Raw genomic sequence first — 18432 nt, forward strand, 5'->3', positions numbered from 1 at the left:
TATTAATTATTACTGCAGCTGTTTGTGCTGCCTTGCTCCCAGTGCAATTTTAGCAAACTTGGAGAAAACTTCAAGAAGTTTATGTTCCAGCTGCTTTGAGAGAAAATGTGAATTTTATGTGCTGAACCATGTATCATTCTCTCTTCCTTTTTCTCTTCATCTCCTTGTATTTGTTCATAATATTTTACCTTCAGGAATATGAAACATTAAGGATGCTGGAGAAAGCTTTCTTCTAAAAACAAGGCTCTTCAAAGAAAGCTTTGGGAGTTTCTCCCTGGCACTGCTTTAATGCACAAGCAATTTATAGCACTGTCTGACCTTGGTGCAGAGCAGACAAACTTTACTTTTTCAGCATTTATTTTTCTTCTGCTGTAGCCCAATTCTTCAATCATTTTTCATTATCCTTGAGCCCTTGGCTCAAGGAGGAAGCAAAGGCTGCAATTTTTCTTAATATATGTGGCAATTATTTCTGGTTTTAGAGGTTTAAGTATGCCTGCATTAAGCTGTAAAGTGTTAAACTGTTTGCAATTGTAGTTACATTACCAATAAGTTTTAATAATTTGTTTACCATTTCCTTCTCAGTAGGCAACTGGTAGTGAATAATAGAGAAAGTAAAGGCTGCATTGGTTCTCTGCATTGTTTAGCAGATGGCTGTGGCAACTAAAACTAGATCCTTCATCCTGAATCATTAGCAGTATATAGTCTCTGCTTACAGGTGATGTGACAGTGAATTATTGTATGGCAAAGATGAGTGTCAATGTGTGAAATATTTTTTGAATTGTAACACTTCTTCTTTAGGAAGAAGTTATTTATGTCTCCTAAATCTGTGGCTTAAATTAAAACATTCAACATGTACCCTAAGCAGTTAACACGATACTGGAGATCTTCTCTAGGAATCAGCAAAGGCTTGTTTTGTCAGGCTTTGTGGTACCTGTGTTTTACAGAAGTTATTTCAGCCTAAATGCATCTCAAAAGAAATACTCAACAAGGGAGGGGTCATTTTGTCCTAATCGCACTGCTGAGCTATTGAGTGGGAGCCACCAGAATTATTCTTTCTTATCTGATGAAAGCCTTTCTCTGTTCTCAGTCTTCACATCAGAACATGACAGGTTGCCTTTGGAACATACGTGGAGACAACAGCTGCAATGGTTACTGTAATCTGAGTATAAGTTAAATATACATTTCCTAAACTATTTTATTTTTGCCTCTTGCCACACTGTAGACTGAATCACTGAAAGTTCAGAAAACAGTCTGCATAGCAAAATGATAAAAAGTTTCCAGTGAGATTTCAACATATTCATGTATGAACATGTTGATATTATTCAGAATAAAAACATGACTATCAAAGTCCTTTTTAAGGCAGTGATTAATATGGAATCTATGTGGAGGAACTTTTGGGTGTCCAGAAATTAATGTTTGAGTTGCTCAATCTTTTCTCTTGTACATCTGCAATTTGTCTTTGCTTGCACAAAGTTACCCCTGATATGTATATAAGAGATGGAAAATGTGCCAAAAAAGGGCAGCTGTACGCTTGTAATGAGGATTTATTGGTGCTAGAGCAATATGTATAACTGGTATGTATATAAGATATAAACCACTAAAATAACATCCTTTGTTGTTAGAAAAGGACATCTATTACTTGTTTTGCCTAGCTTCACCAGGTAAAATCAGAATCAGGTGGTACATCAATCACAGCATTCAGAATCAGACAACTATGGCAGATTTTGGTGGGTGGTCTGTATTTATGTATAGATTTCTTTATTTACAGTCTTCTTCCTCCCTCTCCCTCTTACTCAGGCTTGTTTAAACAAGGAGTCTTTGCTGTCTTTGATAGCTTCCTAGCAAGACTTAGAAAGCAATGAAATACTGCATTTACTTTTCACAGATGCTGCCTTCTTCTCATCCAGATAGTGAATTTTTAACAGATGGACTTAAAAAAAGGATTGCTCTTGACCTTGTTTTGCTCTTCATTCACTTTTCTTGAGACACTGCAAGATAATTGTCAGAGTTTCCATAACTTTTGAGGCCCAGTATCTGTAAAACAACCCAGCTGCTTGGGGAGAATAAATGATTTCCTGCATCTGCAGCACAACTTTCAGTTTGAAACTCATATTTTGCATATCAATGCTTGCTTCTTTCCCAGCTTCTCTTCTGCCAGCTAAAGCAATTCATTGGTACCTCTGAGTTCATTTACTTTGTGGAACTCGCAACACTGCAAATCTGATGCTGTCTTAGGAGTTTGCTAGGGTTAGCTCTTGCTGAGTTTTAAAAAATGGAAATTAGTCCTTTTGAAAGTGATTTTTTTAAAATTAATTCCACTGTGCAGATAGGGACTGTTTTACCTTTTTAATAGTTTTAATTTTTTTCATTTGTTGATCTTATTAGCCCCTTATTTAAACAGTCTTAGGGCTTTGAGATGCTGAAAGTGCCCCAGATAGTCACAAGAATCACCTGTAAGAGTGCTTGGACTTTGAAGGAATAGGTCCTTATTTTTCAGATGTGTTTCATTTCTTAAAATTGTGGTGGGGGAGGTTATTAGAGAAATCCACTGAAAGTTTTTGAAGTTTGCAGTGGAAAATTCTTAAACATAGCCTTTTGTTTTGAATATAAGTTAAGGAAATCAAAGCAAAGTGTAACTACTGCCGGGCTGAACTTTTTCCTCAGACTATTTGGATACCATTATGGAATAAATTCTGCTCAGGAAAGAGAAGGTACAGCTTCACAAAAATTCATCCCCCTCTTCTTGCTTACACCAGAAACTTCCTCCCCTGACAGCAGAGGAGTGGTGTGAATTCACTAATGAGCAGGCATGGAACTTTTCCCAATAAGTCTAAGAAGTAACTTTTTCCCTCACCGTAAAAAATGACAAGTTTTTTCCTAAATGTAAAAGTGCATTACCAGGTGGTAGTGGTGGGCTTGTGGAGAGGAAGAATGTAAGTTTTCAAGCTCTTTCAGTTACCTTACTCTGCTGGAGTGGTTTGTCCCTCTTCTTTTACCCACATAATTTACCTTTCCCTGCTCCTGACATGAGAATTTAACAAGCAAAGTAAAAGCTTAAGGGAAGAGGGGAGGGGAAGGAGGGATCTGAGTCTGTAGGCTGTCAGGAGGGAGTTGCAGATAAGCAGCAGTAGGGTGGAAGTTTCCTGACAGACCTCCTCCTCTGTTCATCACCTCTGGCTATACAGCACACCCCTTCTCCTTGGGTGGGCTGCCAGGAATGGCACCGAGCAGCACATACCTTCCGCGGGGCCCCAGCCGGGCTGCCTCTCCCTTGCCGCCTCCAGCACAGACTGCCATTCTTCTGTCTCCCCTAACAGTTGCACCAGCAATAATATTTTAAGGCTTGTGCATTATGAAAAGATGCAAAAAGCAGAGCATGTTTCTCAGAAAGCGACCAACAATTTTTTTTCTAATTAGTGGAATTTTTTTTACTGCTCTCTGATCTCATTTCACTGAATGCCTTCATTTTACACCCTTGAGTAGGCCCCATTTATCCCTTCTAGGACTAATCTTACCTTTGTTGACTTCTCAAGGGTAAGGTCTGGGGCCCTTTCCTCTCCTGTTCGTCTGTGAAGGTATGAGATAAGATGTGCTATCCCCAAAAGTCCTAAGCATGCTTTCAGCTTGGGTGCTGCAGACAGATAGTCTGTATCCTGGAAGCTCTGCTACTACTGTTTTTTGTCAATGTAATTGTTACAAGTTGTGGGTGTTGCCGTGATGGCATTTCTCATACCCTCCCATTCTTGGCCACCAGATGTCTAAATGGCATTGGGAGGGGAAGCGGTGGCTGATGCATCAGGTCAGAGATAGAGTCATCCCTTCCTTCCCTTTCCTTGTCAAGTGACAGGGTGTTTTTTGATGGTACAACAAATTAGAATTGATACAAGAACAATGTTTTCTGTATTTAATTCTGAAAACTGAGAACTGTTAACACCCTTGAAACGCTTGATAGGTGGGTGAGGGAGAGACAGTGTATAATATATAGGAAGTGTGGTGTTAAGCTCTAGGAATCTATATAAGTACAAATCATAACAGAGAGGATTGTTTAAAAATATTTTAGTTGCAGGAGTAGTACATCAACACCGGCATGAAAAATCTAATTGTTCTAAAAGGAGATGCCATGTTAATAGGCAGAATTACCATGTGTTGTTGGATTAGCTTCCATGCTTCTTAAAATATCCAAGGTGAATGTAAGTAACTTTAATGGCACCTCTGCTGTATATTTAAGTGCTAGTTTTCAGGTTTAGTGGCATTTGAGATTCAAGGTTGCTGGGATCTACAGTGGGCACTGATACAGCATGACGTGTTTGCAGTTTTTGGAGCAGGAACGAGGGACTTCTATTAGTTTTTCAGCCATGCTGGGAGGACCAAGAATTATTGAGTCAGGCCTCAGCTATTTTTTCCAAATCTCAATAAATCTTAGTTGATCGTTGATAGAAGATCTTGGTTAGACACAACTAATTATTGATGTTATATGGTTTATTCAACCTTCTCTGGTTTAGCAGCAATGAAGAAAGCAGTTGTATGAACTAGGTCCAACAAACACCTTGCTTGCAATAGCAGCCATTTGTTTTTCTGACAGATTCAGTTAATTCTGGAGAGGATCAAAAGGCGATCGCTTAATTTTAAAGTCTTGGCTATAATCTTACGTAACTTTCTGTGTGAATATTTATAGATCATGAAATAGTAATTGGATCTTTTCTCTCAAAGATGGCTTAATGCTAATTTGGCTTTAAGTAATAGGTAATTCTGTTTTAGTAGTTGTGTCTACAGACAGCCACCAGCAGGACCAAAATCTTACTTCAGGCAGGCTGGAGACAACAAGAGAAACACCAATAAAACCACTTTTTTGTACTATATATTTATGATTGAGATGACTAGAAAATATTTACATAACTAGTTGATTCTCTCATCCTCAGGAAAGTGAAAACAATATCTAGTCTTTTTATTATACTTTGACAGCTTCAGAACTGTTGAAATCATTCAGTGTTTAGTACTTTCAATTTTCAGATAAAGAGACAAAAAAATAAAACTTGCATTATTTAGGTGATTCATAGTATTTATTTAGCACTTAAGTCAAGAATTTTTACAACATGGATTTTGGATATCACATCTTTTGACCTTTCAGTTTTGAGGCCTGATTTTTCAACATCAAAAGCAGCCATTCAGCTATTTTGGAAAAAGGGGGGGCCTATTTATATCAGGTCAATTACTTCATTTTTGTAGCCCATCTTTGTTCGTTATGACTGTTTTAACCCACGCAGTTGTTACTTCAAAAGTTTACAGGTGGAGGCACTTGATAGTTTGTATTATTTCCTTAATATGAAACTGGGCTGCTATTGAGATGGCTACTGCTTATCTAATGGGTAAAAGAAAAGGATTTCAGGCTGGTTTTTCACCTGTTGATGGCTCAACCATTTTTTTCCCCAGTGTCTCTCCTACTCTTATAACTGTCTTCCTGTCCCATCTGTGCCCAGGCTTTCCCTTTGTGGTGACTAGTGCTCCTAACAATTCTGCATTACAAATAAATGCTATTAATAATAATGATAGATGCTGCACTGCATATGTTCATGGAAATTCTCTGGGAATCTCTGTGTGGGAAAGGGTTTGAAGTATGGTTTGAAAGGGGGTGGGCGGGGAGGATTTTTTTTGTTCATTACGTAATGTTCACTTTGCAAATTAAACCAAGTATTCTTGTTCCAGTTTAAGATCTATTCTTGTTACAATTTAAGACTTGTTTTGGTAGACTGGCTCATTAATCAAGTTCTTTTAAGCGCAAGCATATTCATATATCAATTTCTTATAGTGTGTTGGGTTAATTTTGATTCTCCTTTAACAATAATCCCTGATAAACCCAAAATGTTGTTCTTTTTGGCTAGACTTAAGTAAGTACATCAAGTGCATAACATTTTACTAAATAGAGCAGTTTTATTTAAATTAACTTAAACCTTTGTTTCATTTCCGATTTAATAATATGCTTTAATGTTATTGTAATGCTTGAATTTCTTTGCATCCCCTTCTAGTTCCAGGTTTGCTTTTGCTTCCATCTTTTTATTTTTTTACTGTGAGACTCTAAATATGGCAGAATCTCATGCAAAACTAAGATCTTTTGACTCTGTTTTCCCACATTAAAAAATCACAACCATATCTCCAGACACAGATGTATTCAAACAATATGAAATTTATTATTAAAACTAATTAACCCAATAGGCCTACCATGATGAAAGAGGAATGTAGAAGTATATCAGTTTCATCAGGGAAAATCTTGAAAGCATCTGGGGGGTTGACATGGTGAATGTGTGAACAAATGAGAACTGAAAGGAGGTTTTATGCTTTGTAAAGCTGATGCCCTATGTGAAGCTTAGTAACGACATCACTTCTCCCATGATTGATCTCTAGGCAGCAGTTGTGGTGGTATTCAACTTTGCTATGGTTCTGCTGATTTTTCCTGCTATCCTGAGCATGGACCTTTATCGTCGGGAAGACAGGAGACTGGATATATTCTGCTGTTTTACCAGGTGAGAAAGTGTGATAGATTAACAAATGAAGTGTATCCCTTTTGTGGTCATCAACCTGTGCTCCCATTCCTGGTCAGGAGTAGGAGTTTTTGATTGCAACAGAGTCAGTGGTGTTATTGTTACGATTTCATTGCCAGTGGCTGACTTAAGTTTGCTGCTTTGGTTTTTACCTGATGGCGGGGAGAATTTAAAATACATCTGTCCCTCTCTCTCTCTCTCTCACACACACACACACACACACACTTTTCCTTTCATTCATATGTTATGTTCATTTTGACTGTTGGAGGACAATATCTGGAGAGCATATAAAAGATACATGCTTTAGGAATATCTTCAAGTGTTTTTAGGATGTTACAGGGTACTGCAGGGTGTCCAGTGCTAGTACTGGGTAGTCCTAGAAAACTGTACGTAACTCAGAGCACTGAGAAGCCTTACTTACACTCTGCTAATTTCTATGTTTTTTATGCCTTTAAACTCAAATACATAAACATAATGTATAAACTGTTAAATGACTTCCACTTAGCTGAGTTTTTCATAGGACTATGAGGAATGCAGGATGATCAGTATCATTACAGGATAATGCTCGATAAAGTTTCTGTTATCACTGCAATAGTAATTTTAAATGGTAATACTGCCATTCTAAAGAGTGTACACACAGACTCTCACCTGATACACAGCCAGCTCTGAGCGTAGAATGGGGCTGGGAAGTGTCTATTCTCATCGGTGGAGCCACTGATAATTAAGCATGTTTTCTGCCTTAGTTTTTGCTTTTGCCTGCAATGGAGAGGATCACATACATTCCTACACATGTCTTCTTACTGTCATAACCAGCATGTGGAGAATCCATGTTGTGTTATCTTAGCCTTTTACACCCACCTAGGAGCTGACATAGTTTGCCGTTTTAATTTTAATGTCAAAGAGAGAAAGCGCTTTCCTAAATTTGTTTTTGAAGGAGTGGTTGGAACAGGGAGTCGATCCCAAGCCAGGGCTTCTACTTTCTTTTTCTGATTTCAGTCACAGTTTCAGTGGATGGTGTAACGTGCTTGAATTTTGGAGCCCTGATTCTCCGACATACAGGGCAATCAGACCTTCCATTTATTCCGTCCTCTAAAGTTGCACCAAGTCTATTTCAGAATTTGGGTCTATTTACATACGAAGAAATGCAGTTACTGAGAGCTTGCTTTGTTTAGCCAGACAACATTCTGAATTCCTCTTGCTTTTGTAGGATTTGTCCACTTCGTAAAAAATCTCTAATACTGTTTTTTATCATAAATTTGTCTTTTCTCATTTACAGGAAGAGGTTTGTCTCTGATATTTTTTTCATAAACTAGGTATCTGTTAAGGTCTGCGTAGACAAAAATGAGGGGGATGTTTCAATTACTTCAGTAATTTTGTCTCTTCATGTTGCCCTTCCTTTCTGGGAATTAATCCTTGCATATGTTTATTTAATTTTTAAAACATTCTGTCAGTGTATGGCAAGTGGTTTCAACCTGCCTCCCAAAAGTCTGAGATCTTATCCAGAAGGCCCAAATATTATTTAACAGTTACACTAATAGTTCTAAACAGAAGAACTCAGTATGTCATGTGTTTACATTTTGATCTAAATAGCTTAATTCTCAACATGGGCATATAGGTGTAAACTCACACACATATTGTGCATTCAGACTGTGTAACTACCTGGGTGTTGACCTGATTAGCGTGTGTAATTAATGAAGTGGTGTAGGGGGAGGTCAATATCTTCAGACAAATGCTGGTTCCTTCTTTCTTGAGCACAGGAAATGTGCTTACATTCTCAGAGGCCTTTGCTTTGAACTACATCTGAGAAATGTTTCCTAAAGGTGCAGGTAAAATTTATATCAAAAAGTTGCACTTAATTTGTATAAACTATCTAATAGTAGCAGAAGCAGTCTCAGATGGAAGCAGGTTATCCTGTCCAGTCTGATTAAAGGTCCATCTAAATGCGAACCGATGTTTTTCTCTTCTGTTACAGTCCATGTGTCACTAGAGTGATTCAGATTGAACCTCAAGCATATGCGGAAAACGACAATACTTGCTACAGTCCTCCACCCCCATACAGCAGTCACAGTTTTGCACATGAAACTCAGATTACAATGCAGTCTACAGTGCAGTTGCGCACAGAATACGATCCTCATACGCAGGTGTACTACACCACCGCAGAGCCTCGCTCAGAAATCTCTGTGCAGCCCGTGACAGTGACGCAAGATAATCTCAGCTGCCAGAGCCCAGAAAGCGCAAGCTCGACGAGGGATTTGCTTTCCCAATTCTCAGACTCCAACATGCATTGCCTTGAGCCACCCTGTACGAAGTGGACACTCTCATCTTTTGCAGAGAAGCATTATGCTCCGTTCCTCCTAAAACCAAAAGCTAAGGTAATCAGGGAACTCCACCTGTTTTTCAAAAATAGACTTCTGCCTTGCACAGTAATGAGGTGATCCTGGCAGTGATATTTAATATAAGGAATAAATGGAATTCTCTTGGAACAACAGGCCTTAATAATTTTACAGCTAATTTGGTTCTGTAAAAGTTCTAACTTATGAGTGCTGTGGAGACATACTTTTCAAATCTAAGTTGCGAGTGAGGGTTTTGGTGATTTTCAGTAACATAAGCTTGTGAATAGTGAAACTAAACCCACTTTTAAACCTTATTATTATACAGCTTTATCATCCATGACACAGAGCCCCTTCAATGAAGTGCAGATTAGCTTAGCCTTGTTGTCTGTATGTGTATGAAAAAATAAAAAGGAAGAAATAAAAGCTTTGAAGTAGACTGACGGGTGTTAATTTTGAACCTGGCTGTGTAGACTGCCATTATGAGTTGTTAATTTCTTTAGAAACCTAAAACCAAATGCATTTTCCATTTTCTGTTGCAGGTTGTGGTTATTTTTCTTTTTCTGGGTTTACTTGGGCTCAGCCTTTATGGAACTACCCAGGTGAGAGATGGACTGGATCTCACAGACATTGTACCACGGGAAACACGGGAATATGACTTCATTGCCGCACAGTTCAAGTACTTTTCATTCTACAACATGTATATTGTGACACAGAAAGCAGATTATCCAAATGTCCAGCACTTACTTTATGAACTTCACAGAAGTTTCAGCAACGTGACATACGTCTTGTTGGAAGAGGATAGGCAGCTTCCAAAAATGTGGTTGCACTACTTTCGAGACTGGCTGCAAGGTAAGAGGGAGTTACCTGAACTTTTATTAACTACACAGTAGGAATTGTTTGTTCATGCTGGTAACGTTCCCCTTTTCAAATACAGTCACATGGTTAAGGACTGCGAGCAGGACGGAAAACACCTAGGTGCTGATCTGAACTCACAGGTTGATTTGCTGTTTCTCTAACAGGTCGCTTAAATTCTTTGTGGCTAACTTCCCAGTAAGAGAGTTTTGAAGCTCTAAGAGAATATATCTATGAGAGGCCATCTCATGCCATTAATTTCTAAGCAGTCAATGAGGAATTCTGCTGTAGAATTAATGGCAAAATATGGCCCACTGTCTTGGGCAAATAAATGTTTGCTCAGTGTTTTGAGAACAGTACATGAGAAATCCCTGTCCAGCAATGTATTTCGGTACAGGCTTAACTTTACCATGAGTGATCCTGTTGGCTTCAGCTGGGACTGCTGGCATGAATAAAATTCAGTGTGGCTTATGTATTTTATTGGATTTGGAACTTACTGTACATTCTACATTCCCAGTCAAGTGTCCTCAGTTTATCTATGGTGCTGCTTTTTCTGTGCTGAGTTGCAATGGGGCAGGGAAAAACAAGAGAAGGCATGGCCTTTCAGGTACTGTGATTATAATTATATTGAAGCCAGCTTATTAAAGATATTATAATTACACATGTTGAGACAAATAACTATTTAGTATTTAAAATAAATAGTACTGTTACATCTCAGCAGATTTAACAGCTCTCTGCTGTGAGCAAACATATTCTGCCTTGGAGTAATTCTGTCCTACCACTGTCTTTCTGTTGGGAGAATCTCCAAGAAGCCTTTGCCAACAGAAAAATAAATTGTGCTGACCTAGCGAGACTGTAAATTTTAACCTTAACTGTTTACAGATGACCAGTGCAGCCAGTGATTCTTAGACAACATGTAGGTAACTGCTAGTACTTGGGCTATTTTATTCCTTCTGAAAATATGTTGGGCAGCATTAGGAGAGCAGATGCATTTAAGTGACACATCTAAACAAAATGATCAAGTTTCCTGTGTGTTTAGTGCACTGTTAAGTCATGCAAAGCAGTATTTCAGCAATTAGCTTTGTTTTTTTAATGGTTTTTAAATACATTGGCTCCATTCATTACATCCTACTTACTGGAAGTTTTACTTAAAATATTTTGCTCACATAAGCATATTGAGCTGAAAGGGAAGGTATTACTGGCAGGAAGAAAAATCGACATAGCTTAGATGTTTTGCTGGATTGAAACCTTACTATACTTTCTAGATTTCTAATCAAGCATCTTTCTACATGCTTTTTAAAATTCTCTCGTGACTCTGCTGTTTTATTTCTTTTTTGGGTGTTTTTTGTTATTGTTCCAAAACAGTAGGAAGAAAATGTGTGTGGTGTGTGCCACCTTTCACCTTCACCCCTCCTCCCCCTTCCAAACCTGTGAGGGAGATGGAAATCTGAGATGGTGTTTAGGATCTTCACATGCTATTGCTGAATTTCAGCATAGTCTGCCAGCGATAAAGTCAGGAAGAAGTGCCCTTGGATCTGCTCCTTTGCTGCCTTCTCAGGGTGAAACGCTGTAGGCCGGTCCACTTAGTGCTGCTCCCATTCCCTCTCTCTCAGGCCCACCACGTATTTTCCCGACCTCCTTCCGCTTTGGATGCCTCCCTGTCCATTTATAATCACCTCCTTGTGCCAAGGACTGTTTGTGTGGCCATGGCTCAGTGCCAAGGGCCCGCACGTCTCCTCTGTTCTGCGTGTCTGTGTTCAGATGTGACCTTTCCAGATCTGCCGTGCTCTTAAGGGTGTTCCTGTTCTCTTCTTAACTGCGCATAGTTATATTTTTCCTTCCAGCCCCCATTAGCCTGCCCATGCTTCTTGTCCTCGGCTTCTCTTTGACTAGAGGAGCTGTGAGTATTTGTGCTACCCTGGGTATTCTGACAGGGTTCATGGAGCTGAAATGCTATACTGGAAAGGCTAGGGACAATCCAAGGAAGCAGTGACTTGCAGCAGTTCAAGTGGATGTGGAAGCACATTGCTTGGCCCATTGATCACCCATAGTTCTAGAATCAATTGTTATGATTACTAATTAGCATTTAGGTCTGCGTCCTTACCCATCTTACCCACCTTCCCCCAGAGAGGCACGATTAATTGAAACCAGCTGCTTTGTAAAGAGCGGGGCTGTCTGCACAGAATGTGATATTGCATTCACAAAGCTGTGAATAAGAAGGATATGGAGATGTATCAATAAAAATAAATTATGTTTTAAAATCATACAGGGCATTGATATAACTGGGTAACTAAACTGTTACACTAAAAGCTACCACACTTGTCAAAGTTAGGTAATTATCTCGAGGGGCAGACACTGATAGACAGACTAATACCTGATCATTACCAGCTGGGGCCAGTGCTGAGGGAGTAAAGGTGAGGGAAGGTGAAAACAATTTACAAACAAGGTAAAGTTTTAGGTTGGATTAAGGGAGGATCGTTTTGGGAATGGTTCTACTGGTGCGTTTTGACATGCTGGAGGAGCAGGATAATCAAAGTCAACTTTGAACTTTGTGGCTAACTTCTGCCAGCTTGACTGGGAATTCAGTTCTAGAGATTAATGGTTCAAGATGGCCTTCTGACACACACACATTTGTCGGGCAGAATGAGGGAAGCAACAGCATGTGAACAGAACCATTTTTCATTAAGAAGGCATCCTTAATCTTAGGCGTACGTTTCTCCTCATTTACTAGCAACAGAGTGCCTTCAGCCTAACGTGCTGCTTTTTTCAGAGGTTCCCTTGTATCTTGCTTTCTGGTATCATATCCTCTTGGTGTATTTTCTGTTACTGAAAATGCAACAGAGTAAGAGTTAACAGGAATCATCCATTTAAACCAGAAATGTTAACTTTATTTTTGTGACTGAATGTAAATGAGGTACCTTGAATTCCCTGATGGCTTGTAATTCGGCTTATTTTTGCAAAGGGTAATCTTATCTGGTGTTTCATGGTGCCAGCTGTTGACATGAGTCAGTAGGAATTCCTTCCTCCCTCCCATTACTGCATCCAACATAATTTTAGAGGATTTTACTTTCTTCTGAAGCACTAAGCAAATGTGACTGCAGATGCTAAAAAATGCCAAATATAAGATTTTTTAAATTCCCTTAATTTTTATAACTCTTTGGCAGAAGGAGGTCAGCAGGTTACTTTTATCTTTCTGCCTGGCGATGTTTCGTTAACCCAATTTAAAAAACATTAAATGTCTTTTAAAATCGTTAGTATAAATAGTTTATAATAGAAATACTGTTTGCTTTGAAAGCAGCAACTCTGCTATTGACTTTAAAGTGTTATGGGAAATACTAATTGTTGAAACTTTTAAATCATTTCGAAATTAAGCACAACTGATAGTGGTTTCTTGGTATCCTTTCTGCAGGCTTTTGCTTTCAGCAAGGTCAGTAACAGAATAACCTGGAGTGTGAAGCGATTAAACCAGCTGAGGAATAAGATATAAAAGTGAGCAGGGTTTGAGGGATGATCCTACTTGTGAGAATAGGGGAGGGGCAGAGATGTGAGAGGGATGAGTTTTCACCTGCTGCAGTAATGTTAAGCCTACGTGCTCTTTTTTGATGTCCCTTGCAGCCACCAGCTGGTGAGGTCACATGCCAATGGGTGTGCTTGTTATTGTGCATCTGCGGAGCCCCCTGACAGGGGCTGGATGTTAGTCTGAAAGCTCTATCCTCACATGCTGTCTATCATAGCAATTTGTGTGCTCCTCCTGCTGAAGGGAACCATTTTTACTGCAAGTTAAGCAGTTCTTTGGTGGTCTTTCCCACATTTTTTTGGCAGCCTCCTCCTAACCTTCCAAAGTCATCTTTCACATTACCAGTATGATGGTACAAATGCTTTCACCTGGCCACCTTCTGAAGGACAGACATGTAGCTGAAGTTGGTCCAGCAGGACTAGATGGTATTTTTGCATGTCCTAAGCGATGTTTCCCCTCTCTGGGGGCACCAGCAAACAACATTTTTTTCAAGGGCGTCACAAAGTCCTTTGGTGATGCCAGAAAATTTGATGGCAAATAGTCCCTTCTCCTGGGCAGAGGCTGGAGATCTGGCAGGCTTCTTTTACGGCTTGGTTCTCAGCCTCTTGGCTTCACAAGCGGGTACAGTTTGGCGGGACAACATGGGAGGCAGTTTTCTGAGGAGGGGCACAAGGTTGTAAATGGAAGCAGGTACTGCAGCTTGAAGGCAGTGTCTGCCGGGTGTGTTTTCTCTTCCAGCACTCTTATCTCCGCACAGCTGTAGTTAACCTATCTGATCTGTAATGATGGTTTTCATTACGGCTCCTCAGCACAGCTGTGAGGTGGGTCTGCGATTTCCTCCACCACTGGTCTCCTGGCCTTTTCCATCCTTTCCCTGGACATGCGGTTTGTCATCTGCTTGCACAGAGCCTCCTTGTACTGGGCTGTGGCTTCCTGTACTAAATCTGATCCAAATTTGTGCTGTGAGGTATTCCCTGCCCCTTGAAGGGTGGCAAAGAGGAAAATAACAGTTGAGACTGAATAGGTGTTGGCTGTGATCTTTACATGTGCTGGCAGCAGATCCCACGACTTGTATTAGCTGCACAAGTTGAACAGATGGAACAAATTGACAAAATCGTGTTCACTCATGCTGTGCTCGAGGAGCAGCTGAGTTGCTGTTTGAAGTTGAAAGTTTAAGTGTGTTTTTTTTTCCCCTTGTAGTGGAATTTCTGGTTATATCGTAGAAGCTATTGCCTCGGTGCTCTGCAGTAGCCCAAAACATTTAATAAGAGCGGTGTGTGTCCTCCTCTGTGGCTCAGTGCACTTGACCAGGGTTTGGTGAGCCAGAGGGGAGTATGGAGAGCGTTTCTCGTCTAGATAATGGACTATATGCCTCCTCTGGTTTTAACTCTGCAGTAGGCGTTGAACTTGTGTCAGGGCTGAACTCAACCCTTTTCTGTTCTGGCACCATCCAGGTCAGGCCAGGACTTCAGCCTTGTTCTGAGGAAAGTGTGTATTAAAGAAGTAATATATGAAAATGCGCTTATGGAGTTTTGAGTTTGATGATTCTGGAATTGTGGTTCACAAGGAAAACACTCTCTGTTCTAGACAATATTAACTCTTCCCCATATACTTCTCCAAGCAGAGTGCTAGCTTGTTGTCAAAGGTTCTGAGAAGGATGCTGGAGGGTCCTAATCCCATCCAAAATTTCTTTACTTTGAGGGGAAGCTGGTTTATACCAGTTCACACTGCACCTGCAACTTGCTAGCTCAACCTTGCTGGTCTGTACGACATGGGAAGATTCTTGAGGCTTCTCCTGTGCACTTTTTTGCTCTCTCTGCCATTCTTTTGGCAAAATACTGGTCATGCAACTGGTTCTTTTACCTTCCCATACATTGACAGTGAATGAGGCACCCTAAATTTAGGAGGCATCAGGTGGATAATTTCCTTTGTGACTCAGCTATAGGAAGAGTAATTCTTAATTCCTGCTGAAATTCATTTCTAAGAGTGATTGCTTACCTGCTTGTTCTGTCTTCCCCTTGCCTCCCTTAACTCTTCAGGACTTCAGGATGCATTTGACAGCGACTGGGAAACTGGGAAGATCACTTACAACAATTACAAAAATGGATCTGATGATGCTGTCTTGGCTTACAAACTCTTGGTACAAACAGGCAACCGAGCAAAGCCCATTGACATCAGCCAGGTACTGTATGAGAGTCCATACTGGTTTGTACAGGAATATACAAGTCATCAGGAGTAGAAAAAGGTGCAAAGAGCATGTTGTAGTCTCTTTTTTCATCTCGATTAATTGAATGCCTGAGTTATACTTCAGCGCATGGCCTCAGTGACTGTCCTGAAACCACTCGTTAGCTGCAGTCTGGCCTGTGTTGCAAAGTGTTCACAGTCAGTACTGGGAATGCCCGCCCTTGATTGTTACTGTTAGGTGTGCATTCAGTGCTGCTCATGTGTTAGACACACTCAGTTTCCACTGAATTTTTTGTGAAAAGTGCTTTGCTGCATCCAAAGGTGAATGGAGTCTGGTCTCATGCCGGACAGAGCCAACATTAGCCTTGTTGCCCTCTGATTTGAATCAGATTGCCTTGTAGGGTTGACCTTTGCTCAGCTTTCTGCTGCGGCTTTGAATCTAGCATGTGCAATTGTTTGGTTATTTCCTACCGATTTACGCAAAACATAGGATTTAAAAAAATATGTTGATGAGTGATAGTGGAAGGAAACTGAAATCATTGCATGCTATATCTTATTCTTGTTCCATCATCACTAAATACAGCTATACTGTTGTAGAACTTAAGAACAGCAGTTGTTTGAGCTGCCCAAGTAAAATATGCCTGAGGTTCTTTTGCAAGGTTATCACAGCGTATTATTGCATTTGCTGTAGCCATTGGTAGGTGGAAACACGAGGTTTGACTCCTTACACTAAAATTAGATTTCAAACCTCTAAGAAGAAATTCTACAATAACCTAACTTCTCCCCTAAAGTCATCATTGACTCACTATGCTTTCAGGCAGAAAAATAGTCTTTCTAATGAGCTTCTTGGCAGATCTGCTTATTGTCTTTCTTTTTTTCCTGGCATTAAAGGTGACAGATTTACGGAGTACATTGTTCAAAGTTACTATGGTGTGTAAAACACACTGCTGTATAGCAACATGCAGTATGCTGTCAGGTCTGAATGAGGCTTCAGCTATGAATTAAGCAAAGAAAGGCAGTTGAAGAGAAAACCTTCAGTGAGATTTTTGTTTAGCAGAGTGTACCAGGTACGCTGTGGAACAAATGCGATTGGACTGCAGCTGCTGATATAATTTCCTGTGCCTGGGAGGGGGAAAAGTGTGGTGCACCCACAGGGGCTGAGCGCTGTACTGTGCAGTTCCAGAGACAGCTTGAAGACATACAGTTGTTGCATATCCTGTGGACTAATTGAATCCAGATCCTTGGAATCCAGCTTTTTTTTTTTAACTGCTGTCACTGTTGTTTTTCATTTCATTAAAAAGACCTGAAACTGGAGCCGAGCCAGAATTTTAAATAAACAAAACAAAAAACCGCAGTAATACTTTTCACCCAGAGAGTCCTCTGTCAGGGCTCTGACTGTGCCGGATTTGGCTGCAGAACCCTAGAAGTGTGCCACTGCTGTTTGCCCCACAGATGCATTTGCCCACAGTGACCCAAATAACACAGGACTCTCGTCTGCTTACTTGACGCTGGGCATTGTCTGAACACATAGGTCATAGGAGGCAAGTGTTAGCAAAATTTATACAGATGTTGTTTTATTTTTATAGCTCTCCTCCATTTACTGGGTGGCATTTCCTTCAGTGTTAACAACAGAGGTTAACTGCACACAGACGTGTATAGGGACTCTTGCCAGGTTTTCCTTCCCTTTCTTTAAATATGTTTCTCCAACTTGGTTGTTTTTCACTCTTGACTGTGGGCTTTCAGAATTCAGATATCAATGGTTCAGACTATTCTGGAACCATCTGCTTATTTAGCGGTTATTGTAAACATTATATGAGTACTAATTTATAACTAACCACTTTCTACTGTCACTGTAGTTTTTTTTATATTTTTTTCACTGTCAAACAATAGTGTACTGATAAGTCACATCAAGTGAAGATTCATACTCTTCTGCTTTTCCTGTCCTCTATGTGTTGTGTCTCCAGGCCGTTTGTCAAAGGCTTTGCCGCAAGAGCCCCAAAAGCAGCTCTCATCTGAAAGGCTTCTAATTTTTTTTTTTCATTTTGCAGTTGACCAAGCAGCGTCTGGTGGATGCGGATGGAATCATTAACCCAAATGCTTTCTACATCTACCTGACAGCCTGGGTTAGCAATGACCCTGTGGCCTATGCTGCCTCGCAAGCCAACATCCGGCCCCACCGCCCAGAGTGGGTCCACGACAAAGCAGACTACATGCCAGAAACAAGGCTGAGAAGTAAGTAGCGTTTCATCTTAATGTCTTATAGTTTATGTAAGTGTCCCCGCTTCAAGAGCCAGTAACTCTGTAGTTGGCTGATGCTGCACAGGGCTCAGAAGCGTAAACAGGACAATATATTGTGTTACCGTGTAGTCTTAGGAGACCCATGCACCATTGCAAATGTGGCACCACTGCAGGGTTTTATCACGTTGAAAAATGAGGTTTATAACCATTTAAAGTTACAAGAAGCATTGTTTTTTAGTGTCACCTGATAGTTCTGTCTGTGAGAGAAACCTGCAGATTGCATGAAATTCCTACCTGTGATTCTGAAATTTCATCCATGAGATTATATCATTCTTATCCTCAGTTCTTAAGAGATTTTTATCAAGGTAGCCGATAGACCGAGCTACCAACACTGATATGGTACTACAGGTATATAGGTAGAGGAACAGTCCCATTCCGTGTCATTCACTGTTTTCTTGAGCACCAATGCCAGTTTGCATTGTGTTGCTTCAGCTTTCAATTTATCGGGAGGATTGCTAGTTGGACACCGGTAGGGAAGGGGAGAGTGCATATAGGGGAGGACTGGTGTGGGATTGGGTAACCAGCTAGCCGTGCTTCAGTGTATCCGAACCCTAGAGCTTTGTGGCAGTCAGCCAAGTCTTGTCTTAATGAAAATTTATGGTTGAGATTATAATAGGGCAAATCATGTTTAGCAAGTCAACTGAATGACCCTGCAGGGTCTGGAACACACAACGGCAGTAACAAAATGCTAGTTGTGGAGGCTCTTTTTTTT

General features: G+C 40.3%; 1 protein-coding gene across 4 annotated transcripts in view; it reads left to right on the forward strand.

Moving 5' to 3' along the window:
- The window catches only part of PTCH1 (patched 1), a 74925-nt gene that overhangs the window by 39262 nt on the left and 17231 nt on the right, over positions 1-18432 (forward strand). For all 4 annotated transcript variants that reach the window (XR_010468921.1, XM_065045807.1, XM_065045806.1 and 1 more), the window contains 5 exons: positions 6400-6518; positions 8509-8908; positions 9409-9718; positions 15278-15420; positions 17471-17654. Coding sequence is in view for 3 of the 4 variants with exons in the window: in XM_065045807.1 (XP_064901879.1) it covers positions 6400-6518; positions 8509-8908; positions 9409-9718; positions 15278-15420; positions 17471-17654 (1156 nt within the window). In the remaining variant the exon portion in view is untranslated. The remainder of the gene's footprint in view (positions 1-6399; positions 6519-8508; positions 8909-9408; positions 9719-15277; positions 15421-17470; positions 17655-18432) is intronic.

The sequence above is a fragment of the Columba livia genome, chromosome Z (genome assembly GCF_036013475.1).
Source record: "Columba livia isolate bColLiv1 breed racing homer chromosome Z, bColLiv1.pat.W.v2, whole genome shotgun sequence".
Classification (NCBI taxonomy): Eukaryota; Metazoa; Chordata; class Aves; order Columbiformes; family Columbidae; genus Columba; species Columba livia.